The 25,066-nt window shown below is 42.5% G+C and overlaps 1 protein-coding gene across 3 annotated transcripts in view; it reads right to left on the bottom strand.

Annotated features, from left to right (window-relative positions):
• APBB1IP (amyloid beta precursor protein binding family B member 1 interacting protein) overlaps window positions 1-25,066 on the bottom strand; it is a 107,661-nt gene continuing 82,595 nt past the window's right edge. For all 3 annotated transcript variants that reach the window (XM_082740881.1, XM_082740880.1, XM_082740879.1), the window contains 5 exons: window positions 21,618-21,728; window positions 11,759-11,857; window positions 11,076-11,181; window positions 3,175-3,278; window positions 1-852 (listed from right to left, as the gene is read on the bottom strand). In XM_082740881.1, coding sequence (XP_082597007.1) covers window positions 337-852; window positions 3,175-3,278; window positions 11,076-11,181; window positions 11,759-11,857; window positions 21,618-21,728 — 936 coding nt within the window. In that variant the 3' untranslated portion in view covers window positions 1-336. The remainder of the gene's footprint in view (window positions 853-3,174; window positions 3,279-11,075; window positions 11,182-11,758; window positions 11,858-21,617; window positions 21,729-25,066) is intronic.

Raw genomic sequence — 25,066 nt, 5'->3', positions numbered from 1 at the left:
TTTCCAAGAAAAAAATAAACTTTATTAATTTGATGCTTCTGAACATATTAAAATGAATGAACATAAAAACATTTTTTAGTTAACTTGGAAGGGAAAATGAATTCACAGAAGCGGAAACAGTGAAGATATGTACATTTGGGCAGATTCTTTAACTTCTGTGTTAGGTTAATGGTTATGAATGTATTTGAGCTACAGTGACATTTTACATCATTTCTCGACTGAATGTGTCGATATTTTACCGAAAATGAACAAGATGTCACAAAAATAGAGTAGTAAAAATGCACTTGAGGTTAGAAAAGATTATGCCCATCACAAGAAGATATTTATCTGTTTTCCTTAGGACATGTTGCCTCTTTTCTTTTGCAAAGCTTTCATTAGATCGGACATGAAATCTTGCTCTCCGCTGCCTCCCCCGCCGGGCGGTCCGGGGTTCTCTTTCCTCTTCGGCGGAGCAGGAGGCCTTTTAACGCCAACCGGGGGCGGCTTCGGGGCCTCGGGTGCAGGTGCAGGTGCAGGCGGGGGAGGCGGCGGGGGCGGTAGCTGAGAGCCCGCATCCCCTGCAAACGACGGCGGTGGGGGAGGCACGAAGTCCGGGGGCCCGTCGTTAAAATCAGGGGGCGGCGGAGGGAGCTCGTCGTCCTCCAGGGGTGGCGGCGGAGGCGGTGGTGGCAGAGAGTCGTCGGGCGGGGCAGGGAAGCCTCCCCTCGGGCCTTTGGCCCTGGGCACTGTCGCCGGGCTGCCGCAGACGTCTGAAGACCGTCGCACTGGAGGGGGAGGTGGCAGGCTGGACTTGGGCAGCTGGTGGGCCCTGGGCGCTCCTGGGTCGTGGTTACCGAGGGCTGGCTTCTTGTCCTTCAACAGAGCAACCACAGCATGACATTTCCACTGAAAGGAGAGATCTGCCTCCCAAGGGGTGGGGGGAGCCTCCATCGCTCAGGCCCGGAGACCACAGGCGGTTCACCAGCTAGCTCCTCTTTGCTCTGCCTTAGGAGAATGACTCCAAATGACCCTTAACGTTTTTACTGATAGTAACATTCTTTAACGCTTATCTACTATGTCTTCTTAAGTAAATGGAACAGGAGGTCTTTACCTACGCTAATCTCAGTCTAAGGAAATTCAAAACGGAAGCAAAATGGCTCTCCTGGAATTCCCACTCGTGCCTTGGTTCCCAACACAAGCCAGCCCAGGTCCTGGGCATGTGCAGCCCTAACATTTTTCCTGGTCTGAGGAGCAGGTGTCTATGAAACAATTTTGCTTCTGTATCATACCTCCGGTGGCCGAAAGGAGATGAAGAAGCTTCCCCCCAACTTCCCCAAATCTCCTGGCTTAGATGTCCTCCTTTGATTAGTACAAGGAAGATGGGAGGGAAAAATTAAACGGAGTTTTCACTAGGTTACCGGTAACCTTTGTACAAATCTGGGCACAAAGAGTAACTCTCCTAGCAGACCTTTTCTGCCTTCTCTTGCATCAGTGATTGCTGGCCTGCTGAGAACAAACGTGCTGCTCCCCAGGACTGTGAGCTACCAGGGAGAAGCCAATTACACGCTTTTCTCCTTCGGCATGACCACTTCAAGGGAGGTGGTGGGTGGACAGAGGAGGCCCACACGGAGTCCACAATCTTAGATTTACCTTTTGTTAAACCCTGTGACAGTCGGCCGTCAGGGATAAAACGAGCATCACAGGCTTAGTTATTATCTAATGCCTCAAGGTTATGATGATATCAAGTGAGCCAGGTGTGTGCCTGGGTTCGAAAGAGGAAAGTCATGCAGCCCATGTTGTGGTGGAAACCACAACACCAGACTTGCTCAAAGGCTGAAGAGGCAGAGTCCTCCTTCTGCCAACGGTGGAACAGATAACAGTAACTTACATTTATATAATGCAACTTCCTCAGGAATTTCAGGCAGCTTAGCTGAATCCCTCTGTTTTAGTGATAATTATCATTGCAATTTACAATTTATCAAGCTTTTTTTTGGCTTAGCAACGTCTTACCACTGTCGATTAAATTTAGAAGTTATGTTTTGTTTTGTTTTTCTCCTACAAAGTGCCTTACAATTGAGTTTCTATTTTATTCAGTTTATTTGCTTGGCAAGATGAGCTAGTTGACTAGTGATGACTTAAAAAAAAATTCTCAACCGGCATTTTGGGAATTGATGTTCACACAAAGCTAAGTCAGTTCTATTCTGGGATCCTTTCATTGCTTTCAGTATTTTCGAGTGCTTCTCTTCAGTTGCCTTACAGGAACCATAGAAATAAGAGCTGACGGCTCAGTGCCTGATGTCGAACTTGAGAAGCGCATAAGAATATTAGAGAAACACTTTCTACAACGGTTTTCAAAAATTATAACAGTTTCAATAAATACAAGATTTAATTCTTCCCATCATAGGCTGATGGACAAAGTGAAAGGGGGGAGTGAAGTGAAAAATTATGGAAGGTACAATTATTCAAGGCTGCTTGAATCACACATGAAAAATATTCAATGGAATAGTCAGTCGATATGTTCCCAAATAGACTAGTAACTAGATTTTAACTTTCAGCTACAATTTTCAGATTAAATAAATCTTCATTAATCTCCTCTACTGAAGAAAAAGTTATGGAGAATGTTATGTCAATTTGGCTATTATTTTAAAATGTGTTTTCTTCTCCATCACCCTGGGGATGTATGTAGAACATTAAAATGCACATTTTCTAATAGAACCTTTTTAGCAGTCATCTAATCTGGTTTGGGGGCTTAGTCAGCATTTAATATAGGGCTTCTGACTAACTGGTTGCTCTAATTTATTCAGAAAAAGATAAGTAAAAATCCCAAAGACTTAAAACTCAGGGTCTACTTTCAAAATGCTAAAACCACTTGTTTAAACCAAGAAAATCTCTTCAGCCGAAATCAGTGTAGCCAAATTAAAACTATTTACCAAGCAAAAGTATTAAAAAAAATTTTTTTTTTACATTTTCCTGGAGCAATGTGATAACAGTTGGCTTTAACTTTCTATTCTAGTCCGTATACATTTAAGATTAAAAAAAAAAAGCCAATTACTTAAATGAAATTATAATGACTTCTTAGTTGTTGTAACTAGATTTTCTCTTTTCTCAGAGCAGTTACTGCACACTGCTAATGGTTTAGAATACGGGCTTACCAGAAAGAGGCTGAGAATGAGGTCAGTTCCTCTCTGGCCTTACCTTAGCTGTTTCTGCATGCCTCTGGGCTTCTTCAAGAACAGCACTTACAGAATGTACAGTCTGGGGGATCTGACCATTGGCTTGAGTGGTGCCTGCTTTAAGCCCTGATAAGAGGGGAGAAAAACAAGAAGGGTGGGTAAGGCATATTCAACATTCTTGCAAGTTCATCTAAAAACATAAAGTAGTTTATATATTTCCAAAGCAAAAGACAAGGAGTCATAGGTACACAGGCCTTAACAGAAAATCTGACGTTCTATGGCAATACTTCAGGAGATTCAGCAAAGGTTCAGGAAAGTGAATGCTTTATATAGAATATAACATCTCCATTAACTAGGGGCCTAGAGAATAGTGCGTTCTTTTTCAAAAGACCTTTTTTTTATTTTTATTTTTATTTTGGAGAGGAAGAGTAGGGAGGGAGAAGCAGAGAGAGAACCTTAAACAGGCTCCACACGCAACACAGAGCCCTACTAAGGGCTCTATCTCAACAACCTGAGATCATGACCTGAGCTGAAATCAAAAGTCGGACACTTAACTAACTGAGCCACCAGGCGTCCCTCAAAAGCCCCTTGATAAGTGGAGAATAAACTCTGAAAAACTATTAAAAAAATTCCTGCTGTTGAAGATTTTTCCGAAAAATATGTTTCTGGTTTCATACTGTGCTGTGTACAGGAACAACTTTTGAACATTTTTCTCAACAAAACATATTAGGGGCACAAAAACAGTAGACCGAGGGGACTGAGGAAAATGTGCAGACTCCTGAGATAACCTGGAACAGGCTTTCTTCCAGAAAGTTCTGATAAGCACTTATTTTCCTGCCTTTTGGTTTACCCTTTGTCACAAAAGTGAGACTGAGGTTTCACAGTTTTCAGGGAACCTGATAGGGTTCTTCAGATGTACGTGGATCTCTGTGGTTCCTTAAAGAATATCCTGAAAAGCATGGCCATCTCTCCACAGAATGACCGAACTGCCACCCAGCCCACGATGACAGAGTGAACTCAGAGACTGCTTTAGCTATGCTCAATGCCAGCTGTTCTGTCAGATATTTATGAAATGACCTTTAACTTGCTTCTTCAAATATTTTCCCAATAGTTTGAGAAACTCATCCATCTACGTAACAACTCAGAGTGTTAAGAACTTGAGCTTGAGAAGAAGCGAGTGTTTGATAAGAGAATATTAATAAGGTCTCTAGTATCTCTCTACAAATTATTAAATACCAGCTGGAAATGTGTACAGGACAGAAATTGGAAAACACATTAGCCGAGTGGTCAAAATGAATGTTTCCAATGAGGGGCAAATAGACACCATATGCCTCCTATCGTGATACCCTGCGAAGGACACGCAGCCCTCACGCAGGATTCCTGCCAAAAATGCACTACCTGAGATGAATCATAAGGAAACATCAGACACGACCAAACTGAGGGGTGTTCTATAAAATAAATGGCCCTTGTTCTTAAAAAGTGTTAGTGTCCTGACAGAGAAAGGCTGGGGGAATATTCCAGATGAAGGGGGACTAAGGAGACACAATAAGTAAATGCCACACACAATCCCGGACGGAGTGTGTGCCAGGGAAACCCGCGGGCTATCGAAGGCACTGCTGAGACAGCCGGCCGAACTGGAACACGGGCTGTGGTTCAGATAATACTAATATGCAATTCTCCAGATTTGATAATTGTACTATGGTTAGTAAGAGAATAGTCGTGACTTTAAGAACCACAAAGGCAAGACTGGAGGGGAAACGTGTGTGAGGTAGTCAGTCTACTCTGAAGGGATTTGGAAAGCACATGTCTGTGGGCAGGATATGGAGAAGCGGGAGTTGGGAGATAGAAATAAGACAAATAGGACAAATCCTTAGTATTGGTGATCTGGGAAAAGCGTTCACAGTACTGTTCTTAACAACTTTTCTGTGTGTTTGAAGTGATTTCAGGATAAAGATATTTGTGTCCACTTATGCGGTTGAAATATTAGAACAGGCTATAACCACTTTCTCTACTGCCAGTTTTTTCTTACAAAATCCATGTTCCTCATTCAGCAAGGACAGCCGCCTCCTTGTTCTGAGTGGACCTTCCCTTGCTCTCCTCAGCACGCCCTCTGTGCTGTCAGAACCTACATGATGTGACTGGTAAATGTGCATTTCTCTAGCTCTAAGGCTCATTAAACGGCTCTAATTAGCCACAGCTTTGTTCTGGAGGCCAGGAAGCAACAAGTCTAAGCATCTTAAAGTCTTAGGATGTTTATACTTAGGATTTTCTTATACATATTCAAATCCTTTCTTTATATATAAACACTTGTACAAAGCAAACAGAAACTGAAGCTGAATCCTGAAGACCACTGGGGGAAATTCCTTTAAAGGGCACAAATGTATTTTCTTTTTGCTTCTTTTGCCCAAACACAGGCTGATTTCTCACCAACACAGTGTGTGTTATTATGTTAACTATGATGTGCTGGTCTTTAATCTGTCTGTGAGAACAAATGAATAATAATAATAATAATAATATCCCAAATGCTCCAAGCTGTGGTCTTCCCATGTACCAGGAGATCCAGTCTTTTCTGTGGGCTCTCTGCGCCATCCTGGGACAACCCATGGGTACCCACATAACCCATATATTCTGTAGGTACTTGGGTTCCAGGTTGTCTGGGTTCATTCTATTAACAGTCCCAGCCATCAAGCAGCAATAGAGTCTTTCCTACTCTCTCTTTAGGAGTCCTCAGAGGAATTAGGGGTCGGAAGCTGATTGAACAAATATGAGCCCCAAATGCTTTATAGGACTCAAGTGCATTCTGAAAAGGAGACCAAGCACCACACCCCTCATTCTTAACTCACATGGTTTGTGAAAGGCCAATTCTCCCACTTGACCGGGCAAGTCCAAGGGCAGCAACCTCTTGGGCACTGTGAGATCGTTAGGAATGGGCATGAAACAGAACCCTTCCAGAACTTTTTCAGAGATGGGGCATTCTATTTGTACTAATATTTATAGCTGTGTGAAGGATGTAAGCCTAGGGAATCACTGGCAGTCCTCACCACCTTATGGAGGCAGTGCCTAAGAAAGAGACCATATCTTGAAGATGTTGATGACATCACTTACAGTCCTGGATCTTGCTGTGCCTGAAAGCTGCCTACCTCTGGACCTCCTAGTTTTGTGCATTAATAAATCTCTCTCCCTCACTCTTTGTTGTTTAAGCCAGACTGAGTTGGATTTCTGTCAATTGCCATGTGAAGAGTCCTGACTAAAAATAGTTGCTAAAGTCAAAGTGATTTAATAAGTACTAAAAACAAAACAAAACCCCAAACAAAACCCTTTATGGCTGTTCTCTAATATGAAAAAAAAAAAAAAAAAGCTGTCATTTATCAAGAATAAATTACTTGTGAAGCACTTTGGATACAGAACAATGCCTCCATGTTTTTTCAGTTGGGAAGTCATAGCAGAAAAACCTCATGATGCCCTTTCGTGTCTAGAGGAGAAAACAGCTCTAAACTAATCAAACTGGCTTATAAAGGACAATTCATTGTAGACCTGAGGATAGTGATGAGGGAGCACGAGGCTGGCTGAGGACAAAGCAAAAGCTGGCGCCTTTGAACCAAAGATGTCTCAAGAATTCTTTCTTGGTCATCGGCTCTGGACCTCAGCCCACCAAACCTCACCTAGGTTCTAGAACTTCATCAATAGGAAGGGCTTAACCACAAGAAAGAAAAAATATCACAGAGGGAACATCATCTGAAGTCCCTAAGAAAGGATGCTGTTTGGGGCTTTGAAGAACTAGGAAAAGCAAGTGGCCCATGAGCCAGGAACAGGACGAAACAGGTCAGGAAAAGAGGTGGCAGAGCTGGGCAAGGTCTTATTATGCAGGCTTGGTTGGCCTTGCTAAGGATTTGGGACTTTATCTAAGGTTAGTGGAAAGCTTCTGAAATGCTACCCATAGGGGAGAGATCACATTTGCATTTAGAAAGGTGACTCAGGGAGGGATAGAAGTCTGCAAATGTAGGGAATTGAGCTGGTATGCCACCACCACTGGAGGCCAAGTGAAAAATCATGGCAGCTTGGGTTTTGTGGGAATGGAGATGAACAGACCTCGACAGATTTGACCAATATTTAGAAGGTAGAATCAACAGGATTTGGGGATGACTGGATTCGGATGAGTGAGCTTTTCTTGCATGTGTCCTGCATGAGTAACTGGGCAGATGGTGATTATTATTAACAGAACCTTGAGACCAACAATGGAAGAGCAGGTTTGGAGGATAAGATGATGATGTTGTGTCTGATGTATACAAGTGGAGCCCCTGGGCAGACAGTTGCATACATGGTTTCGGATGTTAACAGAGAAGTCTGGGTTGGATTAATAGATTTGTGGGTGGTCAGCACAAAAATGGTGCCATGAGTGGATTTAGACCAGTTAGAGAGACAGTGTAACATGAGAAGAGGATTAGGATTGACTGGGTTGTGGGTAATTTAAGGTGGCATAGAAGAAGAGTTAGTAGAGGACATTAGAAAAGAGTGGCCAGAGAAGTTGGGGGTGGAATGGAAGATGTGGAGTGTGTACTATTGAAAAGCCAATACAGGAGAATGCTTCAGGCAGGAGAGGTCAATTGTGTTGATGCTGCTGAAAGGTCAGATAAGAAAATGGGTTTAGTTGCACAGAGGCATTTTGTTGCATAGAAGCCACTGGTGGGATTGGCAAGAGCCTTCTCCATGGGACATTAGAGGCAGAAACTTGCCTGAAATGAGTGGAAGAGCGAGTGAGGGTAGAAAAGTGGAGGCGGCACATGCGGTCTACCCTTCAGAATAGTTTGCTTGTTGGGGGGCAGTAGCTGGAGGGAGATGTGGAATTGGTTTTAAAACTTATTTGTTTGAAGAAGGGAACAATGTTGATGAGAAGGACCCCGTAGAGCAGAAGAGAAAGAAGAAAAGGATGGTATGATAAAGCATCTGTCTAGTCTTGATCCTGAGTTCCTGGCACAGAACTTCTAAAACTCCTGGTATTTCCAGAATGACTGGAATGTCTTTGCTATTCAGTGAAACCCTAGAATCCCATCTGAGTTTATGCTAACAAGATGGCTTGGCATGTGGGTTGACTACCAGAAACACTAATAGGTGATTAGAGGGGTGGGGGCTTTGAGCTAAACCAACCTCTGGGGAGGGCACTGAAATCAGCCATGTGGTTGGTGAGAGGACAAAGCAGCTCTGCAGCCAGGGCCCTCCTAGACCTTGCCCTGTGTGACTCTTTATTTGGCTGGCCCTGATCTGTATCCTTTATAATAATAATAATAATAATAATAATAATAGCACTTTCCTGAGTTCTGTGACTCATTCTGGTGATGTGTTGAAGCTGAAGGGGTAGTGGGAACACCTAAAATTGTAGGCAGTAGGTCAAAAGTATGCCTGGTGTCTGAAGAAAGGCAGCCTTGTTGGGGATGGTACCATTGGCCTGTGGGGTCTGAGCTAACTCCAGTGGTGGGCATCAGAGTGATACTGCAGAAGATCGACTGGTGTCAGAATAGGGGACCAGAGCAGGCATGGAAGGACTGGCTCTTGTTAGGGAGTAACTTAACAGATGCAGGTAAATTGTTGGTTTTCATGGTGGGAAGTCAAAGGAGTTCCCACTTGATGGTTCCATTTTCTTTGCTGAGAGTGAAGGATTTCGGGGTTGGAAGACTGAGGAGAGTGAAAAACATCTGAAACAGTGAGAGAATCTAGGAATTACATTGACAGGAACAGGTCTTCTCAATGTTATTGACATCTGGGACTGGTAAATTCTTTATTGTGTGGGGAGCTGTCATGTTAGGACAGGCAGCATGCTTAGCCTGTACCCATTAGATATCATAAGCATTTCCCCCAAGGTGTGACAACCAAAACTGCTTGTAGGCATTGCCAAATCTTCCGTAGGGGGCATGGTGACCCTCAGCTGAGAGCCGCTAGTCTCGGAACCGTAGTAAGATCAGTGGGCGGTATTAAAGGCCCTGTTGTGGGTGACGTCCAGAGCTCTGTGGTGGAATCACTTGCTTGGTCTTTTTGGCGACCAGCCCCCATCCTGAAGTCACCCTGGCCGGCCAGAGCCGCCTCACTGGCATAACAAAGACACGATCCCTCAGGAAATTCCTTGCGCTCTTGAGGCTGTGTCTGGAACTGAGGCCAAAGACCAGATATATTTCTCATTGAACCACAGAGACAGTCTGTGATCTGAATGAGCAAAATGAATACAGCTGATGCCACAGATGACCCCCTGAGCATCTGACTGGATACGGCTCTTCCTGGCTGCTGACCACGAAGCCCAAACTCCCTGATGGATACTCAGTCAGGCAGAGCCGGGCTATGAAACCTGTCTGGGTGACAGTGTGTCTGTCAGTCTATACTAGCTGCTCCCTTCTGGGAAATGGCTGAGATGTCAATGCTTGTGAAAAATAACTACAGCCATTAGCTGGTAAGAAACAGAGCTTTTTGCTAAAGTCAGTGATCCCAATTTTAGAGAAAAATGCTCAGAAGAAAAAATTCTTTGGTTGTCTGGAAAGGAAAGGCATCTTAGTGTTCCCTCAACTCAAAAGACTTAGAGCCTTACAGGCTCACCCTCAGTGAGTAAGATCTGAGGCCACTGGATCTGCCTCAGAAATAGCCCAGGAGCCTTTACTGGAAAAGAGTCCCGTGCTCCTGGTAAAGATGCCCCTGGTGGTCTCAGGATGCCTCATCCCAAAGAAGGACTCCATCTTGGGAAGTGGAAAACGGACAGCCTGGAACTCCAAGTGGTGTTTCACTCCCAAGCTGAAGACTGACAGAATTAGGAAGCCCAACTCCAACCCAAACTCAGCAACCCTTCATTTAGTAACTCAATAAATATTTACTATATGCCTGGCTTGTAAACTCCGGGAACACAATGTGCAACATGGTGAGATGGTCCTTTGTCTTTTGGACACTTAGAGTCCAGTGGAGAAAACAGGCACTAAACATGTTCATGAATACATAAAATAATTACAAATCGTGGTAAGTGCTCTGCAGAAAACAGTTTTATGTAGCAAAAACACTTTCAGAAGCTCACTGCACACAAAGCAGTTCATCTGGACACATCCAAGGAAAACCTCTTTAGGTATTGGGTCAAATCTGCCATATTGTACACTTTCAAGCAGCTGTGACCCTTTCAGCAGCAAAGAATATATATACTGGCCTTCGATATGACCATTCTCTAACACTGAAGGGCAATGACCAGAACTTTCCTGCTGTAATTGGTTCCAGTTCTTTCAATCATTATTTATCATAAAGACAAGGTGTTTGAATTATAGCTCAGCCACAGAGAAGACACGAGACACTCACTTATTCCAGCTTCAGAATTTCTCCTGTTGTGGAGTGTGGATAATAAACTATACTTTGCAGGGTTGGTGTAGGAACCAGAAATAGTCTATGTAAAATGATGCCTTGTACACACTTCATCTCTCAAAGTTTTGTCCTTCTCAAAAATACAAACAAGAAGCTGTTATGTTACCACAGAATGTCATGTCCAAAATTGGGTACAAGGCTTTGGCCACGATACCATGAGGCAAAACACCAGGAGATGATCTCGTCCTTTGTGGGGGCTGTCTGCTGGGTGCTAATGGAGCTTTGGACACCTTTTTACTCCGTTGAGACACAGTATTCTACTAGCTCAGCCTAAACTGGTGATCACCATCTAATCCACAAGCCTATCATGAGAAAGTGGTTGAAACTTTGCTGAGAATCACATTTATAAAAGTTGGTTATAAATGCTGAAGCTGTATAGTATTATTGTTCAACATTATAAATGTTGAAGCTTTGCTAAGAATCTATTCATAAACATACAGGTGTGTGAGGAGATCTTGAGCCAACAAAGTTCTGTTTTTATCAAATGTGTTGGGTAAGTTTGAACCTGAGCGCTAAGCTTGTCAGGATTTCCCTGCACGGTACCTGTAGAAGGTGGGGCCGCGCTGGCAGGGCCCAGGTTTGTCCACCGGGAGGCGAGCCCGGCCCTCTCCACAGCCCGCTGATAGTTATCAAAGAGAGTCTTGCCATACTGGGGAGAAAACACAGAAGAAGCAAGAAAGAAATCCATTTATCCAAAATCTCGGACCCAACTGCAATATACATATTGAGGAAAAAAGTACTAACTACCCTTTTTACTTCTTTCCTGAGCTGTTTTTTAGTTTATTTCAGTAAAAAATCCACAGATTGTTTTCTCATGTTAAATGATTTGCCAGATTAGCAGAGTCAGTTAATACTTCTACTAGATGTCAGAGGAGGGCTTTCGCCACTCAGTTCTGATTACGTGGGTCTCCATGGAAATCTACCACAGGTTATGTGTTGTGTTTCTTAATTACATACTATGAGTAAATAAAGCTCTCGATGAGTAAATAAAGATCTGAGAAGCCTCACGGGAGAGTAAACCCTTGATTCTCAGTTCGTTAGAGAGGTCTGTGTTTCCATCACTCTCGCCTATTAAAAAAACCCTGTGGGCAAGTAAAGAAGTCGGGCCTTCGGCAGCACTGACCAGCCCAGGATGGGTCAGATGTTTGCAAGTAGCACAGAGTCTGCGCCCAGGTCAGGACGCTGGTGTGCAGTTCAAGACAGGGGGAGCCCAAATGCTCTCTTACCTTGGCAATCCTTATTCCCATGACCCACTGGTTTAGGGTCCTTGCGTCGTCACAGCAAAGGTATTTGATGTACTGGGACTCCTTCTGAATCTGGGGATGCTAGAAAAAGGTAATTTCAAAGACCATTTATAAATTATTTATTAGCATAGTTTGAATTAAAAAAAAATGTATATGATTTCCTGAGATGGTGGAAAATTGCTGGTAGCAATTTTAGGATTAAGAATAGGGATATTTTTATAAAAATACATGTTTATTAAAAAAAATAAATAAATAAAAATAAATTAATTAAAAAAATAAAGAATATGTATAAAAAGAATAGGGATATTTTTATATTTTATTTTATTATTATTTAAAGATTTTATTTATTTGAGAGAGAGAGAGAAATGAGGGGCAGAAGGAGAGGGAATCTCAAGCAAACTCCGTTTCTCCAATGAGTGTGGAGCCCAATGCAGCGCTTGACCTCATGAAGAATAGGGGTACTTTTAAATGGACTAAATTTTGAAAGGACTTAAGGAACCTGTGACATGATTTGTCATAAGCAGTTCTTACTATATTAGCCATAATAATTTTCTCTTCTGCTTTTTTAGCTTTTGAAAGCATCCGCATACAACATGTTTCCTTTCCCACAAGAAATCCGAATCGTCTCTCCATTCAGATAAAGGACCCTACATGATGTAATTCTTATGTCACAGAATTAATGCTCTGTGACTCCCAGTCAGACTGGGTATTTCTGTTACGAGGAATTCAGATTTCTCCCATTCTTAATTGTCATTTCTTTTGCAAACTGGTCACTGTGGTCTCTGGAAGGATGGCCCAGAGAAGGAATACTCGGTCTATTCTCAAGTGGCAATGGCTTGAGATGCTGCACTAGGATCTGGGCCTTCCAGGAGCTCACATTCAGAGAGAGGAGAGATGCCCGCAGGTATGAAGAAGAAAGATACTGGGCCCCTCTTTCTTAATCCTCATTGCCCTTGTAATTTCTGTTGGGCGTTTCTTTCATAGACTGTGCTCCATGAGGGTGGGGACAAATGTCTGAAACATGTCCTGCTGAAGTCCCCCATGTCAGTGCGGACTGGTGCGTGATCAGTATTCTGGTCCAGAGCTGGAAATACTTGTTGAAGGAAATAAACAAGAGCAAGATTTCTGGTTCAGCCAGAAGTCTTACGGCTATGAAATGAACGACAGGCAACAAAATCTAGATTCTAAGATTTATGCCATGTATATTTTCATGGGTTGTTATCATTTTTAAAAAAGATTTATTTATTTATTTGAGAGAGAGGGAGAGCACTCCCAAGTTGTGGGGGAGAGGGAGAGAGAGAAGCAGACTCCCCACTGAGCGTGGAGCCCAAGACAGGGTTCCATCCCAGGATTCTGAGATCATGACCTGAGCTGAAAACAAGAGTTGGAGGCTTAACTGCCCGAGACACCCAGGTGCCCTGGGTCATTATAATTTTTAGTAATTATTCTATAGAATAATTACAACCATAACCATTGTGTGTGCATGTGTGTGTGTGTGTGTATGTGTGTATGTGTGTGTAAGACCAACTCCTTTGCCTCTACCTCTCAGAGGGGCTTGCTAGCCCTGCGAGAATGGGGATGAAGAGGCGGGGAAGTGGAACGCCAAGAGAGTGGGAGCCGTGTTCGTGGGCAGGAAAGGAGCAGAGCTGGCATTCCTCTCCTACGGTATGGCACAGACCTTCACTTTTGCTTTCGGCTCCATCACAGACCATCAAGAAAATGGCTATTTTCAAAGTTGACCTAAGCAAGGGGCGTTGTGCTTTTGAACGTCAGTCTGAACCTGAGGAGCAGCATCTGGATGGTCACCCCGCTGATCTGTCTCACAACTCACTGCTGTCACTGCCCAGAGAGGATAACAAGACTCCTACAGACTCTAAGAGTGTGATGAAAGATTAGGAAGTCTTGGCTTTACAAATAAGTAAACTGAGTCCCAGAGAAGTTACTATTTTACTATTTTACGTCATGGTCCACCAGCGTCTTGGGGGTCTCTTGTCCTGCAGCTGAGAATTTCTGTATTTACATTAAGCTATTAGAGCAGAATTCCAAACTTTAAAGGTAACAGAAAAATTCAGAAATTGTAAAGAATTCTTCCTTTTGGCCTTTTGACCCAGTTGAGGAAAGACCACCTTCATACTTTTCTCTGTAAACGGACCATTCTCTTTGTTTAGGTCCTTACTCTGAGAATTTGCCTCGGCATCACTTGAAGAATGGTCTTCGGTTTTCCAAGGGCGACACCACCTGGTTCACAGGCGTTGCATGTAGTTCTTCATTATGGTCAGCAGATGGCAGCACACACTTCTAAATGGCTGCTGCACTGGTTCCCATAACTGGTGTTCAATGCTTCCTGATTAATTCTGAATGTCAGATTTTAGCTTTATTATTACTGTAACCCCAGTGATCATTCTCTGTGGAGGCCTTTGAAAAGTAAATTCTCTATCAACTCAGATAATGTGGCCCAACGGCAAAGGTGGATTTGTAACATTAATTAACTGGAAGGTCGTATTGATGACAAGTGACTTATTTCCTGGATGGAATGTAACATTCCACAGATGCCTGCAGCCTTCCTCAGACAACAGAATCCACAAAGCCAAACCAAAGTTCTTGTTATTCAATACCAGAAACACAGCTCCCTGACTTACAACAGCATTCTTGCTGAGGGTCACATAAGAGGAGCAAACACAGGTCTCTTCAGCCACTTAATGCTTATAATTTTTCTCAGAAAGCATATGTTATTTTTTTATTCCTGAGAAATTTTAAAAGTTAACACTGTTATTTTGGGCTTGGTATATTAAAATATTTTTCGTTCGTTTTTTTGGTTCATGCCATGTGAGAACCAGTTTCCAAGAGCAGACTATACGTCACACTGTGCTTGCGATGAGGTGTGTGAATCAGCTGTCTGTGTAGACGCTCCCATTTAAACAGCATGATAAATAATTTCTTAAGTATGCTATTTATCCAAATAGAGTAAAATGCGGTTATTCCAATGAATATAATGGGTTTTGAGGATAAAACAGAGGCAAGAACACTTGAACTTGGCTCCTCCTATGATGATGAGGTCACTGTATGGACCTTGGTTCATTGTCTTCAACATTCTCACTGACTTCCTTACACTACACGCACACTCCAAAGGTATACTGGGGAATCAGCGTCCATTGACCTCCAAGGTAGCTTGCAATCCTCAGATTTTATGGTTCTAAGATGAATTATCTCATGGGCACAAGGTTCCTTTCTGGCTCTCAGGGCGTCATACAGCAAAGTCACTGTGCTTGTTTTCCAGTCATGGGGCTTGGGATCTTGCCAAGGGGTTTCCTTCCTAAGTCTTTCACTGAAAAATTATTTGCAAGGGGGTTTAAGAAAAAATAAGTGCTGGTTTGGTACCATTGGCCCGACTCTTGTGCATTTGGTTGCATTGCTCCTGAAAGAGAGAAGCTCTTTCATGCAGCACAATACACAAGGGTCAGGACAACTGCAGAACATTGCTGTTAAAAAGGATCTTACAGATCCTCTAAACTGAGGGAACTATGTGTTACAAATGAGAAAACTGTGTCAAGAAGGTAAAACCAAAGGCTGAAGGAGTGGCTAAGAACTAAGGACCTGTGAATTCACCAAATACCTTTGGGTGCTAAGAAATATTCCTGTCATTAATAAGGAGGGTAAGAGGCTCACACCATAATTAGAAAGTGGTGGTTAGGATGTTGCTGGAGGAGATATATGTCAACAAATATATGATTGCCCTATGACATGGTGAATTTCCTAGTAAAAGTCTGAAAACAGAGAATGAGAAAGGCTCTTTGGAAGAAGTGTATTCTATCATTTGATCCCATCTAAGGCACATCTAGAAATTCTGCGTGGCTAAGGCCAGGGAGCCATGGAAAGAAGCAGAAAATGAGCTGGAGCCAGAGTCCAGAGCCTGTTGTCAGGCTAGCATCTGGACATTGTCCTGTAGGCACCAGACACTTTAGAAGAGTAGACGGATGCAGGCAGCTACCAGCAGTTATGTGGAAGATGGGCCTGGGGTGTGGAGGAAGAACAGACCGAGTAGGCTGGATGAGAGACATGGCGGATGGGAAGTCAGAGCTTGATGACGGATTGGACAAGAGAGGGAAGAGAATGGACTTCTAGGATGATTTCTCTATTTGTAGCCTGGAAAAGGAGTTGGGTATTATGGGTGTCACTGTGTCCTCTCTAAAGACATGTTGTCATCCTAACGGCTGGTACCTGTGAATGTGCCTGTGTTTGTATATAGGATCTCTGTAGACATAATCAAGTCAAAATGAGGTCACACCTGATTTGGGTGGGTCTTTGTCCAATATGACCTTGTTCTTGTGGGAAGAGAAGCAGCAGGCGTGCAGAGAGTGAAGACCACGTGATACAGAGGCAGAGACTGGCGTTACGTGGGTGTAAGCCAAGGAAGGCCAAGACTTGCTAGAAATTGACAGAAGCTAGGAGATAGGCATGGGACAGATTTTCCCTCAGAGTCCTTCGAAAGGAAGCAACCCTACGGACACCTTGATTTCAAACTTCTGGATTCCTGAATTGTGAGAGCATAAATTTTTGTTGCTTTAAGCCAGCGGCTTGTGCAACTTTGTTATGGAGGCCCCCCAAAAGTCGTATAGTGGGTGATGGTACCGTTCATCTCGACTGGGACTGCAGAGAGGAGGAGTTTGTGAGGGTGGAGAGGCTGGGGTCACCATCTGCCGGGTTATGGCTGAAGTGCCCTTGGACACATAGTTATCTTAGGTGTAAGACTGGGAGAAAAGGTGAAACAATTCTCTATAGACTGGGAATTATTTGCGTCCAGACAATGGCAGGAGCTGTGGCTGTGAATAGGATTTCTCCGAAAGAGCTAGAGTCTGGTGAGAAAGGAATACAGAACCCTGGAGAACTTTCCAGTGTGTGTGGGAGGTGGAGGAACCCACAGAAATGGAGGAGTAGGTGGACAGAGGGGGCTGGGGTGAGGGGGAAGCGTTTATCACCAAAGCAAATGATACCAGGAGGACCAGAAGGCTGAGGACTGAAACAGCGGATTGTTCACCAGCAACTTTAATAGTAGTTTCAGCACCGGAGGGAGGAGAAACCAGCCAGAGGGCGAGCACTACAAAGCCAAGTTCTTTGTTTTATTCTCTACGTATTCTAGGTCCTGGATAGCAGTAGGCCGGAGAGACATATTTTGGAATGAATGAGTTTTACCGACAGAATAAAAGTTGAGGATGACTAGAGCATACTGCTTGCTCAAGAAATCTGAGTGAAAGGGAAGGCGGAAGCCACAGGTGTGGGGCAGATCAAACTGAGGGAAGTGATTTGGAACCCCCGCCAATCTTCACACTATTTGGATGTGTTGTAGCCCAAGAGAAGAATCCTCTGGAGAGAGGGTGAAGATGCTGACGCCAAAGGGAGTCCTGGCTGGCGCAGTCCCAGGGAAGGGCTCCTGGTGGAGGGACTGGCTGTGGAGGAAGGAGACTTTTCCTCTGCGACACAAAGCTGGAAGGATGATGACTGTTAGATTAAGTTTAGAGGAAAACAGGAAGTAAGCCAGGACAACCCAGTCCTTCCTTTCTCTGTCTTCTCCAATTGGAAGGGAAGGTGTTCAGACTAGAGACGTTCGTAGGTGAGAGACTCCTCGAGAAGAGTATAGATGATGTCAGGGGATGAAACAGAAGATCGAGTTGAGCAGAAAGCAAGGGAAAAGCTGCTAAAATCTTCTGTGCATGCAGGAGCTGACCTGGTCAGCACAAAGCAGACTCAAGAACCAGAAGTAAGCCGCTTAGCTCAACTGTACGAGCCCCACACGTGGTGTGGCTCTTGAGCAGACTGGGGAAGGGAAGGTGCAGTACTGAAAGAATGCTGACCCCAAATCTCAGCTCAAAGAAACTCAAGATAGGAGTGAAGAGAGTTTGTTCTCAGGAGAACACACACCATGTTTAACAATAAGCATGGGTGACCTTGGCCAAGTTCATGAACCTCTAAGAGTTTCTGTTTCTACATCTATAATGTAGAGATGATAATACTTCTCTTGAAGGGCTACTGAAAGATTAAGCGAAATAATGCACGACAGGACCCAACACAGAGCCTGTACCATGAGAGAGCGCGTTACTATTACTATAATATTAAATACAGAACCAGGTTTTGAAAAACACAATGGGGCAGGGGGGTTGATGTGCCTTTTGGTTCATTCATTCCTTCAACCGATGTGAATGAAGCATTTAATGCTGATTCAGGCTCCAGAACATAGTAATAAACACAAAAGAAACAGTCCTTGCCCTTGAGGTGTTTATATTCCACTAGGGTAGAAATCCAATAAAAATATAAAACACTAAATAAAATTTCAGATTGATATTTACTTCCCCTGCCCCATGGCATTTAGCCTCAGAATGGAGTGAGAAAGAATTCACAAAAGAGGAACTCTGTCAATGGCTCAGAACGGGAGTGTGCTTCAAAGACACAGTACAAAGAGAGAAATGATTCTTGAGCACTAAATCCTTTCTTTGGATTCTGATATCTTTCCTGTGAGTATGCACAAGCTCTAAGAGACTAAGGGAGAGGTGACGTCTATCCTGCCTTCTCTGAGTGTGGTCCTGGCAAACGGCGGCTGCAGTACCTGGGAATCTATTGGAAGAGCTAATTCCTAGACCTGATCTCAGACCCACTGATCAGAATATTTCTGGGCCCAGAAATCTGTTTTAGTATCTCCCTTAGTGATTCTCATGCACAGTAAAATTTGAGAATTTCTGGTAAACAGAAATATTAGTTAATGATAAAGTGTTGTCATAATGACTACCAATTAATGAGTGTTATGTTTCTAGGAACATACATTATTTCATCCACACAAGAAGGGCTGGGTACAATCATCCCCACTTTGTAGAAGGGGGCAGTGGGTGCAGAGAGTGTCGATAATGGGCCAGATGACTCCTGTCTTCCTGACAGCACCCCACGGGCTGTCATAATCAGTGAGCTCGCACTGACTAAGACACTTTTGGATGGGATTTCTCAATCAGTGCATGGCTATGGAATCACACAATCTCTTAACCTGCTTCTCCATATCCCGATTTCCTTTCGTAAAATACGTATGTATTCTCTGAATGCTGTACATCTGTTCACCCTAATGAAATGTGTTAATATCAAGAGACTTTTTTTCCATTTGGACAGAAAGGGAAATAAGTGACCAAATGTTCAAAAACAAATTAAGCTCTCCAAACTGTGACAGAGCCTTTTACTCAGCAAATTAATAACAATTCCCGGTATTTGGGGAAGGCACTGAGAAGCATGCTTACGAGGAGAGTGAGCAGGGGACTGCTCATAAAACTGGTTTGAGAACAAAACTGACCCCATTCCGAGGGAAAGGGAAATGAACCCATGAGGACTGCTCCTGACTCCCGGCCATTTCTATATCCATCAGGTCTGCCTTTTTCTCTATCTTGGAGCCCTGTACCACCCCTACACCCCACTTCAGGGAGGCCCCCAACCCTCTGCTGAAGGCTTATGCCTGGGATATGCGGGTTCTAGGTATTCTAGAATACCCTAGGTATTCTGCCTAGCCTGGGCCTATTCTGGAGCCTGGGCCTCAGCATGGCAATTCTTGGTGCCGCCCGGAGTTACCCACAACCCAGTCAGATCATTCAAATCACGATTCCAGGAGCTACTTCCAGACTTGTGAGCTGGCATGAGAAACGGAGTTCCTGTCCCGCTCACTGTGTTGAAACCTCATCCTGGGAACCTCTGGGTCTGAGATCTTCTCTTTCACTCACCAGACATCCCTGTTCCAGTCTCTGGGCCCCAGCCCTGGGGTCAGGGCCTTTGTTCCCTCCTGACAGTTGTCATTCAATTTGTCCACTCGGAAGTACACTCTGCTGCCAGCTAAGCCCTAACTGTGGGTGTTAGAGGTGAGACACACACACTCTAATACTCTTATGTGTAAAACTTGGCCGTGCGCAGGGAAAGCAAAAATGCCTGGGCCCCATCCTTAAGTGTTTTGAGTCAGTGGGTTTAGAGTCTTAGAACTTCTATTTCTAAGAAGTTCTAAGTCTGGGCTGTCCAGTTACTGGTCAGCACTTCAGAACTTCTCTCAAAACCTTCTCCCTCGGGCGCCTGGGTGGTTCAGTTGGTGAAGCGTCTGACTTTGGCTCAGGTCATGATTCCAGGGTTCTGGGATCGAGCCCCACATTGGGCTCCCTGTTTGGTGGAGAGCCTGCTTCTTTCACTCCCACTCCCTGCTCTTCTGTCTACTTGGGCTCTTTCTCTAGCTCTCTGTCAAACAAATAAATAAATAAATAAAATCTTTAAAACAAAACTTTTAAAACATAAAACCTTCTCCCTGCTTCAGAGATGTGGGCATTGGAAAGAACACGTGGAAATGAAGGCCTCCAGTTTGGTAACTTCTCAGGGTCTCAGAATTCCAAGTAAGGGCTCTGGGGTTAGCTAGGAACACAACGAAGACACGGTTCAGGCCAGCTGGTGGCAGGGGTGGGACAAGGCAGAGATTTTGCATGCAAGCAAACAGCAGTCTTAGAGAGTGGCCTCTGAGCCACCACCTGGTTGCCTGCTTGCTTGCTTTTTTAGGAGCCCAATGTAGGGCTTAAATTCATGACCCTGAGATCAAGACCTGAACTTCACTTCTGTATTCCTAGCGCCGGGACAGTACCTAGTAGGAAGCTGGCATTCGGTCAATATTGAGTAGATGAATGAATGAATGAGCCAACGAGTGAATGAATGCCCAGGCTGCCTGCACTGTCAGGGTTCTGGGAATGTTTGGGTCTAGGAGACAACCAGCTCCTAGAGTAACAGACGCATGATAATACCACACTAGTGGGGCACCTCTGAAATGACAGCGGGTACAAGGTCATCTCTAGTGATGTGCTCCTTTACTAAGAATGTTTGTTCTACACGCTAAATGTTAAGTGTTGTCCTCCACTTATGAAAATGATAGAAACCTATAGTATAGACTTTGAACCACTTCCTCAGGAGAGGTGACAGCTTTGCCAAGGAGTACAAGGACACCCACACGGAGTCTGGCAGCATACATTTCTAGAACATTGTGATGGGGTTCTTCCTTTGTGGGGGATGGGTGACCAACCTACAAAAGATACTCACCAGGAACCTGATCTTATTTGCTACCTGTTCCACAGACTTCTATCCCAGATGGAAAATGAGGGAGCTGACTCTCAGGAGAAATTCTGCACATAGCTTTGGGCTATAACTATAACCTGCACTCTTCGGTGTGAGATGTGATTGAGGGGCTGAGAAGAATTTATGGTGTTTTAGGGGGTGGTATGGTCAGAACAGCTACATAAATTCTCCGAATCCATTCCTGGGAGTCAGTTGTTAATTTGGCAGAAAACAGTTACTTCTGTCCAACCTTCCAAAATATGGTGCTAATGTCAACCTTACCAAACACCAGATAATTGCCTTTTGATAACATACACCTTAAGAAGGTTCAAGACCCAGTAGTGCTATTTTTAGACAAAAGTTATTTTTTACTAATTTTATATTTTCTGTATTTTTCTAGTACATCTTGTAAAGTTCCTAATTTCTAAAAGCTTCTTACAACGTAATAATGGTCTGATAAAGAAACTGAAAAACTGTATCAGATCTGTTCAATATGGAGAGCTTGCAAATATTTTTATAAGTGACAAAGAAGCCTGGATAGATTCATTATAAAGTTTTAGACTCAGAAACAGGAACTAAGGGCAGAAATGTTTCCACTTTTCCTATTTTGGTTTAAAATAAAAAAATTATTAGGATACAGTTGTGGTTAATTATATGACAGTTAGCATTTTTTTCCCTTAAAAGGAAATACTAACTCGAATTGCTCACACATCTAAATCAAGGACTTCTTACGACATACCTTTAAGACAAAGCAGTAGTCAGTGGGTGCTTTGTATCTCATTTTACACTGAATCCCATAGTAAATGTTGACATTTTTGAACTGTATAAAACAAGCCAGATCTCGAGATGTCTGAAAGAGAACGAAAAAGCTTATCTTAGTGGAGTTGGCAACTAATAATTTTTTAAGGTTGTCCTTGATGGTACAACTAAGGATTACACATTAGCAGAAAAATATTGAATTGTAGGTAACTTATTTAAGTATCTATCCTGTATATATGTGCCAAAAGTCAAGCCGGCATTTTTAGAGGTTAAAGAGACAACACGGGGCACCACAGACCCGGAAATGGAGAGGAGTACTGTAGTGCTGCTCTTGTAGCACCTGTACCAGGTCTCTTGGGGTTAGAGTTGATGGGCTGACCTTGACACGCCAGTTACTGATGCAGCCGGGACAAGGGGACTGACCACTCGTCAGGAATTTCATTCTGGCTTTTGTCATTCCAAGTCAGTGTTGGATTTCATGATTGAGCATTAAAAAAGAAAAAGTCCTCCTCAGGATGAACAATAAGAGGTAAAACTGATGTTCAGTAAATTAGCACACTTTTCATGCACTTCTGCCTGAGAAAAAAAGATTCCTTTCATGCTTTCTCTTCGGGGCTGTCAGGGTTGCCATGGAGACAGAAACCTCTCCTCCATGTATAATGTGCGTTGTGAGGACTGCAACCTCTAATCTACATATTCGGTTACACTTCAATTACAAATTCGCCATATTACTCCTTTTTTAACCTCCACATTCTGTAATGCTTTACCAGGTTAAGGTAGAGGGCAGAATCGCAACACCTCAGTGCACAATTCCTCCTTCAAAGATGGTTGTACAGTATTTTTTCTCATAAGGTATTCTGGATTTTCAAAATCTTGTTTTCTTTTAAATTGAAGAAAACCTATTCATCATAATTTTAAGAACAATGTATTGCACATATATATAAATAAATGAATTACATATATTATTTATTGGAAGTATTTTTCCAGATGTTTCTGGGTGAACAGTTATATGCATATGTATGTGTACACATACCCACATACATACATATACACATACAATTTTAAAACTAAGAAGGACGAGATTTTACTGCAAATACTGCTCATTAACTTGTTACTTGCTTAACAGTGTCTTGGGGTCTTTCTACGTCCAAACATGCAGATGAATACACGACAGTCACGGAATGAGCGCAAAGCACTCCACTCCATGGCGTAATGATTTATTTAACCATTCTTACCACAGATGACAGCAGATTATTGCAATATTTTGCTCTTGCAAAAAACACGGTGCATATGAGTAAATATTTCCGTGGGGCAGACTGCAAAATGCAGAGCTGCCATCTGAAAGGGTACTCCCCTTTGTGTTTGAATAGATCTTGCTAAATTGTCCCCCAATTTGGCTGTACCAGTTTATATTCCAACCTTGTGAGCATGATGGTGCCCATTTTTCTTATTCCTGCTGAAATCTGGATATTATCAAGATTGTTCATTTTAGCAATCTCATAGGAAGACATATTTCACCTTTCCTTTTACATTTCCCTGATACGCTATAGGTAAGACGGAGCAACTTTTTAGTTGTTCACAGTTTATTGATACTGTTTTCCTGTACATTTTCACTTAATAAGCTTTGTTATTTTTCTATGGGCATTTTTTTCCTTGTTGATTTCTTGAGGTCTTAATATTTTATGGATATTCATATTTGTATATAGATGCTACATGTACTCTCTAACTCCAGAGCTAGTCTTTAACTTCCTGTTTGGTATCTTTAGCAGTAAAGAATTAAAAAAACACATGGGTGGGGGGGCTGGGGTAACTGGGTGACGGCATTAAGGAGGGCACTTGATGCAATGAGCACTGGTATTATATGAAACCGATGAATCACTAAATTACTTCTGAAACTAATACACCAAGTGTTAATTACATTGAATTTAAATTAAAAAATAATTAAAAAACACTTTAACACAAATTTGTCAAGTTTTTCCTTTATAATTTTGAGTTCTTAGTCTTGCTGAAGGTTTCCCCATCCCCAAATTATAAGAATATAAACCTGTATTTTCTCAGAAAATTTAAAACAAAATATAAAGAAGATTTTATATTTTTTTCTAAATACATTTAATCAATCTACGATTTAATTTGGAACGAGGTAAGAAACTATTTTCTCCAAATGGATATGATTATTTCAATGTTATTTATTAAATACCATATTCTTTCCCCACTAGTATAAAATGCTCCTTTAATTTCCCTAATTTACTAGATCTCTGTGTTGATCTGTTTTCTCTGCTTGTACTGTTTTTATCTAATGTTTTGGCATGTGGAAGGAGTTCTACCTTAATGTTCTTTACAACCTTTTGGGGGGTTAACAATATCTCTTCCTGATTAATTTTATTTTTATTTTTTTTCAAAATGGGGCTTGAACTCACAAACCTAAGATCAAGACCTGAGCCGAGATCAAGAGTTGGACACTTAACAAACTGAGCCACTCAGGCACTCCTCTGATAAATTTAAAAATCAGTCTGTGAAATTCAAGTCAAAACAATCCTATTGAAATTTTTCTTGGGGGACGCCCAGGTGGCTCAGTTGGCTGAGCGGCTGTCTTTGGCCCAGGTCATAATCCCAAGGTACTGGAATCGAGTCCTGCATCAGGCTCCTTGTTCTGCGGGGAGCCTCTGCCTGCCTCTTGCCATGCTTGTGCATGTTCTCTGTCTTCCTCTCTGACAAATAAATAAAATCTTAGAAAAAAAATTTTTTCTTAGGATTTAATATATAGAAAGTTTGGGAGAGAATATCTCTTCATCCACCAACATAGTACATTTCTATTTATTTCAGTTCTGTTTCACTTCTTTTTAATTAAATTTTATATTTTATGCCACATAGGTCTTGAACATTTCCTGTTAAGTTTATTGTTAAGTATTTTGTAATTTTTGTTCTTACTATGCATAAAATATTTTGCATTATATTTTAATTTGCATATTGTTAATACAAAAGAAAACAAATTTTCATTTGGTAAATTTATTTGGTCCTAATAGTTTTTCAGTTGAGTGTCTTATATTGTCTGGTAGACAATCATGTCAAGTGTGACTAAAGAGAGTTTTGCCCCTTCTTTCCAAAAACTCTACTTCTTATTCTTTTTCTTGACTCTTGGCTTGTTTCTCCATTCCAAGGTTAATGGTAGCAGTGATACAAAGTACTCTGGTCCAAAGCCAGTGTGAACACTTCTCATTTTATCACTAAGTGTGCTGTGATGGGTTTATTTATACATCTCATTTACATGTCCATGCTAAAGACTTCGCCCCCCAAACACTTCTAAAATAAAATTATCTGTGGGTCAGTTCTTACGTCCGCAGTGTGGGACTGGACTGAAGATGGCACAAATGGGAAAGTACTAGTTCTCTAAGATTGACAGTAAGTGGGAGCAGTAGCTGCCCTAAACCA

The sequence above is a fragment of the Mustela nivalis genome (assembly GCF_964662115.1).
Source record: "Mustela nivalis genome assembly, chromosome: 7".
NCBI classification, from domain to species: Eukaryota; Metazoa; Chordata; class Mammalia; order Carnivora; family Mustelidae; genus Mustela; species Mustela nivalis.
The sequence above is the reverse complement of the archived record's forward strand: the minus strand, read 5'-3'. Positions and strand labels throughout refer to the sequence as shown.